The 13,816-nt window shown below is 42.1% G+C and overlaps 1 protein-coding gene across 1 annotated transcript in view; it reads right to left on the bottom strand.

The window, feature by feature from the left end:
• Positions 1-13,816, bottom strand: part of LOC140202086 (scavenger receptor cysteine-rich type 1 protein M130-like) — a 61,444-nt gene that overhangs the window by 7,838 nt on the left and 39,790 nt on the right. Inside the window, exons 2-3 of the mRNA XM_072266948.1 lie at positions 3,564-3,595; positions 2,619-2,933 (exon numbers count right to left, since the gene is read on the bottom strand). Coding sequence (XP_072123049.1) covers positions 2,619-2,913 — 295 coding nt within the window. The 5' untranslated portion in view covers positions 2,914-2,933; positions 3,564-3,595. The remainder of the gene's footprint in view (positions 1-2,618; positions 2,934-3,563; positions 3,596-13,816) is intronic.

Here is a 13,816-nt window from a genome sequence, read left to right as displayed (position 1 = left end):
TAATATTGTTCTGCCTATCCCAATTTCTCATATCTTCTACTTCTTGTGGATGACTATGTGCCACCGAGATCATACTGTACATACCCTAGTCATAAGCCAGAAGGTTCGTAGACAACTAATAGCTAGATTAGTGGCATTTAAAAGACAAAAAAAAAAAAAAAAAACAGGTCGATTTACGGAGGGCTATCCCACTTATTGGCTCTTCATGCTACCTTAGAGCACTTGGAAAATATCATAATTTACACAAGAATGCTGTTTATTGACCACGATTCAGTGCTTAAAACAAACATTCCAACCATTCTGACCGAACATTCCAGACCTGGGTCTTTTGTACCGTCCTGTGCAACTGGATCCTTGATTTCCTTAGCAGAAAAGTGCTGTCTGCTATGATCGGAAATAGCATCTCCACGTCGCTGATTAGCAACACCGGCGCACTTCAAGGATGTGTGCTTTGCCACTGTTTCACGCTCTCTACACATATGACTGTGTGTTTAGGCACAGTTCAAATCCCATCTGTAAATTTGCTGGCGATACAATAATTGTTGGCAGAATTTTAGATAGTATTGAGAATCGTACAGAACGGGATATAAAAAAGCAATTGCGTGGTATTGCAGCAACAAACTTCACTGAACCAAATAATTGATTGTGAACTTCAGAAAGATTGAGAAGAAGGTACAGATACCTGTCCACATAGGGGGATCAGAAGTGGAATGAGTTAACACTTTCAAATTCCTGGGTGGCAACATTTCCTAGTCTATATCTTGGGTCCAATATATCCATGAAGTTACAAATAAGACAAGATGATGAATGTATTTTATTCGCACTTGCAGAGATTTGGTATGAGACCAAAGACACTCGCAATTTTTTTTTACATTTGTACCGTGGAGAGCATTATAACTGGCAGCATCGCATTCTGGTACGGGGTGTGTGGGCATGGAGGTGGGAGGGCTACCGCGCAGGATTTAAAGAAGCTGCGGTAAGTTTTGGACTGAGTCAGCTTCATCTTGGGCACCAGCCTACATAGCATTTTCCCTATATCTTGCAAGCAGATGAATTTCTCTAATGCTTTTTAACATTTGCCCTCATTTCCAGATCAGGTAGTGCAGAGCCTAAATATTAATCAAGTATGTGCTCATACGTGATGTACTGCGTTGATACTGGCCAAGTGTCAGGAATACAAGTGAAGCTCACATCATCTCTCCTCGACATTCTGAGATTGTACATCACATCATCTGTAACTTAGCAGTCAAACATTAACAGGACCTGAACGAGGTGGGACGCACTAAGGCTACGGCGACAACACTTAAGCAACCTTTAAATATCAGGCAGGAAATGGCTCTTAAAAAAATCAATAGATTATGCATTCAGTTCTCAGATGCATATTAATCTTCTGATTCTTCCCAATACCATGTTATTGTTGATGAGTCAACGTTAAGGAATGTCTGACAATGCTAACATGGATCAGCTCCCATAATGCTCAAGATGTTTGAGATCATTCAGAACAAAGTAACTCATCTCAGTCCATTTCCAGCATCTTAACCATCCTTTCTACCACGATAGGCACTCATTTCCTCCATTACCGGCACACAACAGTATTCAGTCTCGACCAAGTGCATTGCACTGAATTTAGATGTTATTTAAGGTAACAACACGAATGAAAGTACCACGAGGGAACTGGTTTACGTGACGCGCAGATCCGCCATTGAGTCTCACACTACTCTAACACTTACGCAGTGTCATGTCAGTATTCAACGTCGTGACCAGTGCCGTGTCAACATAAAATAAATGCAAATGCAATAAATCTGATCTTAAACCAAAAACTCTGGAAATATATATAGGTCAGGCAGCATTTGTCAGGAGGGAGTAGAAGTTACTATTTTGTTTCTTTTTAATCGAGACCTTATTTTGCATGAGGAACTACATGGACATACGGAAGGAAAATATGTTGCAAAGACGGTGATACAAAGTGTGTTAACTCTAATTTCCACACTATAGTTGCTATACGAGATTGCATTGATTGCAACATCTGTTGACGTTATTTCACGTTTCCAGCATCTGACTTTTTTTAGAAATTGTTATTCTATATTGACAGATGCTATCTGTCTGGCTGCACTATAATTGTGGAGAAACCAGGACTTAAATCTTTATTGAGGTGCGTAAATCATGAGGGGAATACGCAAAGCTTCCCCCCAAAGGCAGACAACTCCATGACTCTATCGATGCAAATGCTGGAAAGTGGAATAACTAAAAACATACTATGAAGGAGCGCAGCGAAATATGTATTATTTTTGGTATAAATTTTCTCGCTGATTCAGATCCGGATCAGTGTCAGCCCTGACAGCATTTTATCTTGCTCCATAGATGCTATTTGACTGCTGAGCTCTTTCAAATGCTGTGTCGTGTCCAGTACTCTGTACTAAATGTACGTGTCTAATTAATATCGGTGAAAACGTTCGGTAACACAAATTGCGATCACAACATGACGTGAATAATTTCGACATAACCCAATTTAGCTTCACTTCACTGGCGGCGGGCTATCAGCCTGCGCTATTTTACAGTTCGGAGATTGTGGAGCTATCAATCCGGCAGGATGGAAGGGGCAAAATGTTGATTTTTACCTGAGCAGATGACACCAGCATCATTGGAGTGAGGCCACGCATAATGATTCCAAGTGCTAGATTTACACTCCCGCAGGGTTGCTTCGTTTCCGTTGCACTGAACATCTTGGGTCACAACGAATCCGGAACCTGCTCCAAAGTGAGCCTTGCTAGGGGCATCCACCGCTTTGCCACAACCCAGCTCCCGGCACACCACAGTCGCGTCATCCAGGTCCCATTTACGACCATACACAGTCCCCCAGAATCCCACGTCGTGAACCTCCAGTCTCCCGGCGCATCGACTGCCTCCGTTCATCAACCTCAACTTCACGCTTTCTGAAAAATATCAGTTAATGAGAGATCAATCTTTAACGTTAGTTTAAGTTTGCGGCTACTCGATGCTCAGTAAACTGCTCCCTCTGCCCACCCACCCCAAGCATTTAAACTCCGCAGGTCCATGTTATGATCAAAGGAACAATCAGGCTGTTGCAGACAACGCACGAACTGCTAAACGTGACAAGCACAGACAGTAAGCTCGTGATCATCCGGTGAACCGGGAGTCATCCGGTAGTTCCGGAGTACAAAGCGTTTCCCAGAGAAAAGAAAGGATGAGCTGAGGGATCGTTTTCTCTTTTCGGAGAACAGCTGTTAGACTGCTCGGGTCATTGTCCCGCTGCACTCAGTCGTCATCAATTCAGTGATAGAACCCAAACTTGTTTGGACGGGAGGAGACATTCCTCTAACTGGGCCCAAAGGAGACAGAATTAAATTCAGCCTTAACGTGAATTCAGCCTCAACATTCAAAAATGAAAGAAACTGTGTGAACTCCTTTAAGCTTTTGGACAATGTCAGCAGAGTCATTTCTTTGCCGAATCACTAAACGTGATTTCAGCTGTCACCTCTCAGCTTGATTTTCAGTGACAATCAGACCCAGCCCTACGCGTAATGACAATTAAGAAAGATTACCTGCCGGTCAGGCTGACAATCCCCTGGACGCCCTAAAACATAAAGAAATACATAATTAGATTTACTTGTGAAGCTGTCGCGCTGGGACGTAGAAACGGAGGTGTTCATGGGAGGCGGGTTTAGAGTAATCAAACTTATAAAGCCATCAGCGGGAAATGTCTTAATGATGTGAGGCGGTGGAAACCGAACTGTTTCAGAAGAGTGGTTTCACTTTCTCATATCTTTGTCTTTCATGACAGCGTAATACCGAGTCGACAGCTGTTATTTCACACCGTGTTTTTGCGTTGAAAATTACTTTCGGTGTTCTGACATCTGGACACATCTTCACATTGTGAGGTTAGAGGTCACATCTGTTTAGTTCTCCTCCATAACACCTGCAGGCGATTGGTCTGCCTCTACGAGTGTAAGGCAAATGAGACACTTAAGACTAGTTTTTTAGGACCCCAGTAATTACCCTTCCCAACTCGCGACATCTTAAATTAGCTCAAATTAACAGGTTTAGCGAAAAAAAAATCATAGAGCACTACAGCAAAGAAGCAGGCCATTCAGCCCATTGCTCCATGCCTACCTAGTACTTTGCCTAGTGCCATCTACCAGCACCCAAACCATAGCCCTTCGTAGCCCTCCGACCTATGTACCTATTGAAGCGTCTTTCAGTGTAGCAATTGACACCGAATCCACCAATAGAATTTACGGTTCTTTACGCTCGCGCCATTTTCTGAGTGTAGAAGTCTCCCTCTGATTCCCCGTAAATATTTCATCTTTTACCCCAACCCATCACCAAATCTGAGGGAAAAGTCCTGCATATATTTACTCTACCTATACACGACATAATTTTGTATGTCTCTAAAAGCTCTTCCCCAAATATGATCTGGGGAATGAACTGCAAATCTATTCAACCTTCCTCTGTAACTCAAATCCGCCAGTCCTGGCAACATCCTTAGCAGTGGTGCGAGAAAGTTTGTGAACCCTGTTGAAAATGTGACCAGACCTTTGCATGTGCTAAAACGAGATAAAGAGAACCCAATTAGATAAATAACACAAAAACACAATACTTGTTCATTTCTTTATTCAGAAAAAATGATCCAATATTACATGTATTTGTTAGAAAAAAATATGTGAACCTTTGTTTTCAGCAACTGGTATGACACACTTGTACAGCAATAACTGTGGGATGTTGGTGAGCTTCCCAGAATGAACTGCTGGCTTCATGTGCTTCCACAATATTTCTATAGGATTAAGATTAGGACGTTGACTCGATCATTCCAAACTCGAATTAACATCTTTTTAACCCATTCTGGTGTTGATTTACTCTTGTCTTTTGGCTTATTGCCTTGTTGCATTATTCAATTTCTCGCAAGCTTCAGGTGACGGACTGTTACCCTGCCATTCTCCTGTAAAATGTCTTGATAGGATTTCTAATTCATATTCACTGCATGATTGCAAACTGCCTAGGCCCTGCGGCAGCAGAGCAGCCCCAAACTATGATGTTCTTTCTATCATGCTTCACAGTTTGGATCAGGATTTGGTGTTGCTGTGCAGTGCGTCTTTTCCTGCAAACATAGCAATGTGCATTTCTGCCAAAAAGTTTAATTGTTGTCTCATCTGTCAACAGAACACTGTCCCAGGAGTGCTAGCGAACAACCAGGTGGTCTTTTGCAAACTTGAGAATGGCAGGAATGTTTTTTTTTGGAGAGCAGCGGTTTCCTCCATGGTGGATATATGAAGAGGTCATTGCAGGTCTTTTGCTGTTACCCTGCGGTTCTTCTTCACCTCATTCAGCATTACACGTTGTGTTCTCGGTGTGACATTTGCAGGGTAACACTTCTAGGAAGACTATCAACAGTATTGCGTTTCATCCATTTGTAAAAGTTCCTCTTACTGTGGATTAGATAGATATATAGATAGATAGATATACTTTATTGATCCCGAGGGAAATTGGGTTTCATTGCAGCCGCACCAACCAAGAATAGAGCATAAATATAGCAATACAACACTCAGGTGAGTGATGAACACTCAGGTGTTTAGAAATGTTTTTGTAGCCTTCTCCAGCTTCATGCATTTCTACAATTCCTCTAAGGACATCTGAACATTTTGATCGGGGCAGGGTGTACACAAGGAGATCTTTCTTCAGAAGAGCTGACCTTGTCTGTATTTTTACAGGGCAGGGCACATGTACAACACACACTCCAATATAATCTCATTGATTGGAACACCTGACTCTGCATAGCTTTTGTGGAAGGCATTACCCCAGAGGTTTACATACTTTTTCCAACACATGCATGCTATATTTGACCATTTTTCTCAATAAATAAATGAACAAGTACAAGGTTTTGTGTTATTTATTTGATTGAGTTCCCTCTATCTAGTCTAAGGACATATGTAAAGATCTGATATCACATTTTAGATCATATATATGCAGAAATAGAGAATATTCTACAGGGTTCACAAACATTCTGGCACCACTGTATTTTTCCTCTGCATTCTTTCAAGTTTATTAATATGGTTCCTGTAGGTAGATGAGCAGTACTGCAACCAACACTTCAAACTCAGCCTCACCAAGGTCGTAATACAGCTTCGATATGACACTTGTACTCAAAGCTCTCAATTATAACAGCCAATGTGCCAAAAAGCTTTCTTTATGATGCTATCTACCTGTGATATCATATTCGTCCAAGTATAAATCTGTATTCCTAGATTCAGTTGTATTTACGCGCACCTCAGCCCGACCATTCGTTACCCCAGTTTCTTCTTCTGAACTGCACATCTAATATTCGTTTCCATTAAATTACATTTGCCATTTCTAGGCCTATTCTCATAGCTAGTCCAGATCACTCTGCAAGATTTGACAGCCTTCCTCGCTGTACACTATGCCGTCAATACTGATGTTATCAACAAATTTCCTGATCCATTTCACCTTATTACTAACAATGGACCCAGCGCTGCTCCTTGCGGCACATTAGTTACATGGTTCTGGTCAGAGCGTTCTAGCCCTGGATATTGGTTGTGATGACACGCTAATTATTTATTCCTGACCAAAGGTGCTTTGTGCAAGCCATGCGAGTGCATCAGCCAATCCTCCGCTCTTAGTTCCCATGCACTGCTTGTATTTTTGGTGCTTCGTCTGGCATAAGCACCGATTTTCATGATGTTTGTCTTCAAAGGCAGAAACACCGTTAAATAACCTGTTTGCCATATTTGTTCATCTTAATACCCTGATCGCTGCAAATTATTTGTATCTTTTTATTGAGATGACTAGATGATATTGCTCACGCTATATCAGCATAACACTTCTCTTTAGCAACATTTGCTACTGCATAAAAGACAATTGATCTGCTCTAAGACTCTGCTTCAAAATAACATGCTTTTCATTATCTCCTCTTAGGCACTGCAAAGATTACTTACATATTCATATTTTATGTGTATAATGCGAGATGATATTGCAACGTTTACAGGTTGCTTCATCCTTATTTTGGGTAATCTGGCAACAACAGATTATGAAAGGCCCCCACGTCCGAGTGCTAGAACAACTTGCTCCCGTGACAGGAACAATCACACACATTGCCATTTGCCTGTATCTTATTTCTACAAACTGAGAAATGTTTGGTTATGTTCATAAACTTCAAGGGCACTGATAAACTGCGTGGACCATGTTGATGCTTTAATTTACTATTTAGTGAATGTGGACAAGGAAGCAGTAAATAACATGATAAATATTTTAACGTCAAATTTCAATCAATGGAATATTTATCGGTCAAGTCCGTCAATGGGAGGGAATTGATGGGACATTTTTATTATTTGTTAATGTTTCATAAAGGTCCTTCCATTGTTTAGTGAATGTTGCAGCAATGTCAGTCCCACTCCCACTGTTGTTTAACTCTACAATCTGTATAATGGAAAATCAAACTTTTAATTCTTGTCTTCTCTAATGATAAAAAGGAATTAATTGAATGCTTCCGTCCATTATTCAGTTCAGAATAACAATATCATTATTCTCATTACCCTATTTTCCTTGGGCCCCCAACACCTTATATCTCACGAATCAACTGTCCTTTGGCTGCATTTATCACTGCACTAAGAAAATTAACTTAGCAAGTGAAAGGTCATTTGTCTCTGTGTGGAAACCAAAGCACCAGGGAGACTCACTGCGATATAACAAAGTGAACATAGAAATTTCACATTTTGAGCGTCACAGTCCCGAGGAGCTATCCGATTGGTTTAAGGTGATGGGCGGTGGAAGAGTTTAAAAGAAGTAGAAGAAAAAGTCGGCACATTTTGCACTGGACGGTTCCAGAGAAGACAATGGATTGCACTTAGCAAGGACCAATAAAAATAAGCTAAGTTTAAGTCGCCATTTTGTGACTGGCCAGTCCTGGAGTGAAGAGTTGAGGCTTGGCTCATTGAGGCTTCCAAAAGGAAAAGTTGTGTTTTTAATGCATTATTTCTGTTACAGCATATTTGGAACAGTGTGGTGCTACATTTGCTGCTGAAATAGACAATAGATAATAGGTGGCAGGAGTAGGCCTTCAGTCCTTCGAGACAGCACCGCCATTCACTGTGACCGTGGCTGATCATCCACAGTCAGTATCCAGTTCCTGCCTTATCCCCATAACCTTTGATTCCGCTATCTTTAAGAGCTCTATCCAGCTCTTTCTTGAAAGCATCCAGAGACTTGGCCTCCACATCCGTCTGGGGCAGAGCATTCCATATATCCACCACTCTCTGGGTGAAAAGTTTTTCCTCTACTCCGTTCTAAATGGCTTACCCCTTATTCTCAAACTGTTGCCTCTGGTTCTGGACTCACCCTTCAGCGGGTACATGCTTCCTGCTTGCAGCGTGTCCAATCCCTTAATAATCTTACATGTTTCAATAAGGTCCCCTGTCAGCCTTCAAAATTCCAGAGTATACAAGCCCAGTCGCTCCAATCTTTCGACATATGACAGTCCCGCCATCCCGGGAATTAACCTTGTGAACCTACGCTGCACTCCCTCAATAGCAAGAATGTCCTTCCTCAAATTTGGAGACGAAAACTGCACACAGTACACCAGGTGTGGTCTCACCAGGGCCCGCTACAACTGCAGAAGGACCTCTTTGCTCTTATACTCAATTCCCCTTGTTATGAAGGCCAGCATGCCATTAGCTTTCTTCACAGCCTGCTGTACTTGTATGCTTGCTTTCAGTGACTGATGTACAAGAACAACCCGATCTCATTGTGCTTCCCCTTTTCCTAACTTGACTCCATTTAGATAATAATCTGCCCTCCCGTTCTTACCACCAAAGTGGATAACCTCACATTTATCCACATTAAACTGCATCTGCCATGCATCTGCCCACTCACCCAGCCTGTCCAAGACACCCTGTATTCTCATAACATCTTCCTCACATTTCACACGGCCACCCAGCTTTGTGTCATCGGCAAATTTGCTAATGTTACATTTAATTTCCTTATATAAATCGTTAATATATATTGTAAACAGCTGCGGTCCCAGCATGGAACCCTGGGGTACCCCACTGGTCACCGCCTGCCATTCCAAAAGGGACCCATTAATCACTACTCTTTGTTTACTGCCTGCCAGCCAATTTTCAACCCATGTCAGTACTCTGCCCCCAATACCATGAGCCCTAATTTTCCCCACTAATCTTCTAAGTGGGACCTTATCAAAGGCTTGCTGAAAGTCCACGTACACTACATCCACTGGCTCTTCCCTTGTCCATTTTCATAGTTACATTCTCAAAAAATCCGGAAGATTAGTCAAGCACGATTTCCCCTTCGTAAATCCAAGCAGACTCGGACCAATCCTGTTACTGCTATCCAGATGTGCCGTAATTTCATCTTTTGTAACTGACTACAGCATCTTTCCCACTACGGACGTCAGGTGAACCGGTCTATAATTCCCTGTTTTTTTTTTCTTTTCCTCCCTTCTTGAAGAGAGAGACAACATTAGCCACCCTCCAATCTACAGGAACTAATCCTGAATCTACAGAACATTGGAAAGTGATTACCAATGCGTCCAGGATTTCTAAATCACCTTCTTAAGTACCCTGGGATGCAGACCATCAGGTCCCGGGGACTTATTAGTCTTCAGACCCAACAGCCTATCCAACACCATTTCCTGCCTAATATAAATTCCCTTCAATTCATCCATTACCCAAGGTCCTTTGGCCACTATTACATCTGGGAGATTGTTTGTGTCTTCCCTAGTGAAGACAGATCCAAAGTACCTGTTCAACTCGCCTGCCATTTCCCTGTTCCCCATAATAAATTCACCCGCTTCTGCCTTCAAGGGCACAATTTTGGTCTAAACTTTTTTTTTTTCCTTTTCACCTACCTAAAGAAGCTTTTACTATCCTCCTTTATATTCTTGGCTAGTTCACCTTCGTACCTCATTTTTTTTTCTCCGCATATCGCCTTCTTTGTTACCTTCTATTGTTCTTTAAGAGTTTCCCACTCGTCTTTGCTATGCTATACTTCTTCTCTTTTACCTTTATGCTGTCCATTACTTCCCTTGTCAGCCACGGCCTTGCCCTTGTTCCCCTTGCCGGATGTGGAAATGTGGAGAGACCTCTTGTGTCCATGACGACCACACCTGCATGAAGTTCATCCAGCTGCAGCTTCTACGAGACAGTGTTTAAGAGTTGGAGTTGGAACTGGATGAACTGTGGATCAATCGAGTGGATTAGGGTTGTTAGGTTGGACATACAGAAATGTATTAGCACCCACAGTACAGAACATATGTATCTGGCTGGCCATCAGGAGGGGAAAAGTGGATTGGCAACTAGTGCAGAATACCTCTGTGACTGTTTCCTCAACAACAGGTATAAAGTTTTGCATACTGTGGAGAGGGATGACTTAACAGAAGAAAGCCGGATCAGACAGGTCTCCGACGCCGAATCCGACTCTGTGGTTCAAAAAGGAAGGAGGAGAAGAGGCGAGCTGTAATGATCGGCGATTCAATGGTTATGGGTACAGAAATGAGTTTCTCGGTTCAAGAACAAGATTCCCGAATGGATTCATGCCTGCCGGATGCCAGGGTCAGAGATATCTCTTGTCAATTCCACAGCATTCGTAATTGGCAGAATGAACAGTCAGAGCTCTTGGTCCATGTTGGTAATAATGTCATGAGTGGGATGGGTGACCAGGTCGTGCAATGTGAGTTCAGGGAGTTAGGTACTAAGTTAAATGGCAGATATACTGTAGTGAGAGCTTCACCTTTTGTTGGATAATTGAGCAGTCTTTCAGGGAAATAGGAATCTGTACAAGAGGGATGGTTTCCACCTGAATTGGAGGGAGATTAATATCCTTGTGGGAAGGTTAGCTAGTGATGCATAGGGCAGAGGGGTCGTGGAATTGGTGGAATTTAAACTGTAGTTGCAATAAGATGGGAACCATAGTGTCAGAAGATCACGAAGGTCGTGGATTGGTTCTGGAGAACGATTGTTGCCAACTGAAAAGGTCAAGAATGAATAAACTGAGAAGGGAGGAACTGTTGTTCGAGGTTCTGGATAGAATATTTCAACGCAAGGACTGATGTTGGAAATGCTGAGAAGTTTTGGTCATGCATGAGCAGGCAGAATTATGACATTATACCCATTAGTGAGACTTGGTTGCGGGAGGGCTGGCACTCATTCTTCCAAGGCTTCGTTGTTTTAGACGTGATACGGCGGGAGGGACTAAAGCAGGAGTGATCGCATTCCTATTCAGGAAAATGTCACGGGAGTGCTCTGTTAGAACCGTTTGGATATCTCGCCTAGTGAGGTTTGCTGAGTCGAACTGAGGAATATGAAAGTAATACCATCTTAATGGGAATATATTATTGGTCACCCAAGCGTCCACGTGTTTAGAGAAGAAAATATTTAGGGAGATCACAGAGGAAGCATAAGGTCTTGATCGAAGGTGATTTTAACGTTCTTCATATTGATTCATCCTCCTATTTTGTTAATGGATTAAGGTTGCCAAATGTATTCAGAGAAGTTTCCTAAACCAGTACATAGAAGTTCCAACTAGAGAGACTGCAATACCAGATCACATGATAGGAAAGGAGACAGGACAGATGACAGCCGTTAATGCAGGGCAAAACTTGGCATCTAATTATCATAATGAAATTAGTTTCAAGGTAATTATGAAAATGGTTAGGTGCAGTTTTAAATTGGAGAAAGGCCAACTTCCATTGCATCCGGAAGGATCTGGCAAGTGTAGGCCGAGACACATTGTTTTTCTGGCAAAGCTGTAAAAAAGTAAGAATGAGGTATTCAAAAGTGAAAATTTGAAAATATAGGTTGTATGTTTCTGCCTGAGCAAAAGACAAGATATACAGGTTCAATATACTTTAGTTTTTGAGAGGTATTGAGTCACTGGTTAAGGAAAAGAAGGAGTTGCAACGCAGGTATAGGCGGACTGGAACAAATAAGGTACTTGACAAGTGTAAGGGATGCGGGACAAGGGAAACAGGAACGCTAAAACAAGGCTTAAGTTTTATTTTCTTGCAGAGAAGGTTAGAGAGAATCTTAAGAGCATCTAAAGATATGTTAAGAGCAAATGGATAACAATGAATAAAATTTGACCTCGGCAAATCAGAGAACTAATCTATGAGAGGAACAATTAGAGATCGGCAGTGATCTTAAATTCTTTGTTTTTTCATCTGTATTTACTCAGGGCAGTTAAAGATTTAGTAGATTTGAACCAATGCAGCAGCGAGGTCTTGGACCGGATACAATGTACAGAGCAGGCACTGTTTGTTCTCTTGGGGCAAAATAGATTCGATAAATCCCCGGGTCCTGACAAGGTATTCCCGCAAAACCTGAACAAGGCTAATGCACAGACTGCAGGGGCCTTGGTAGAGATGTTCAAAATATTTTTATCCAGGCATGAGATTCCGCAGGATATGAGGATAGGTGACGTTGTTCTGTTGTTCAAGAAAAGCTGTAGGAACACGCCAGAAAATCGTAGGCCAGTGAGGCTGACATCAGAAGTCGAAAGCTATTGCAAAATATACTACAAGACCATCTATATAGGTATTTGGCGAGACAGCGATTGATTAGGGATAGTCAACATGAGTTTGCCCATGGTACGTTGTACCTACCCAATCTTACAGAACTTTTCGATTATGTTCGATGGAAAGACGATGAAGGCAACGCAGTGGATGTTGTCCACACTGACGTTGCAAGACCTTTAACAAGGTCCCGCATGAAAGATTGGTCAAGATAGTTCAGTCGCTCGGCATTCAAGGAGAAGTAGTAAATTGGATTAGACATTGGTATAACAGAAGGATCCATAATGAGGACGTATATGATTGCCTGTCACACTGGAGACCTGTGACTTGTGGCATGCCATAGCGATTGGTTAGGTGAGAGATAGCGCACAAAGGAGTGCTTCAGATGAGAGGGCTGTAGTACTACAGATCCAACATTGCCTTTGAGTCGGGTCACGAGCAGATAGAGTCGTAAAGAAAACCTTCACAAAACAATATATTGAGTACAGGAGTTGTGTTGTTATGTTGACATTCTATAAAACATTGGTGAGGCTCAAACTGGAAAATTGTGTGCAATTTTGGACCATAAGAAATAGTAGCAGGATAAGGCCATTCAGCCCATCAAGTTTGCTCCGCCATTGCATCTTTACTTTTCTCGGATCCTCTTCAACCCCATAAACACACACAAAATGCTGGAGGAACTCAGCAGGCCGGTCAGCATCTATGGAAAGGGAACACTCCAGGTTTCTGGCAGCGACCTTACTGCAGGACGTCTGCAGTACACTTGTCAATAGATGCTGCCTTGCCTGCTGTCTTCCTCCAGCATTCTCTGCGTTCTGGTTAGATTTACACCATCTGCAGATGTTCTCCTGTTTCACACTCAACTCCATACACCTGCCTTCTCGCCATATCGTTTGATACCCTGACCGATAATAAAACAATCACCTTCCGCCTTAAATATATGCACGGCCGGGCTTCATGATAAGTTGAATCACCACTGTAAATTATCTATTTTATGTGGGTGAATGGTACAATCACGCCAGTAGATTGAGAAAGAAGGAAGTTGGAAAAGAGATAACTTATAAAGGGGTTGTTGCTGATTAGCGCAGACTCAGTGAGTGGACGCGGATCTTTGCATGCTGCTTCTTTGCAAGACGATATAACTCTGTTTTCGGAAGGTGAATTTAAGTTATCTTTATTTGCAACGGGAAATATAACGAAACAAAATGTTGCTATTTAAAGTTCCGCAGGTGTACGTATATTTAAATGCTACCGTATAATAAA

This window comes from Mobula birostris, chromosome 8, assembly GCF_030028105.1.
Source record: "Mobula birostris isolate sMobBir1 chromosome 8, sMobBir1.hap1, whole genome shotgun sequence".
NCBI lineage: Eukaryota > Metazoa > Chordata > Chondrichthyes > Myliobatiformes > Myliobatidae > Mobula > Mobula birostris.
Note: the sequence above shows the minus strand (reverse complement) of the source record. Positions and strands in the feature narration are given on the sequence as shown.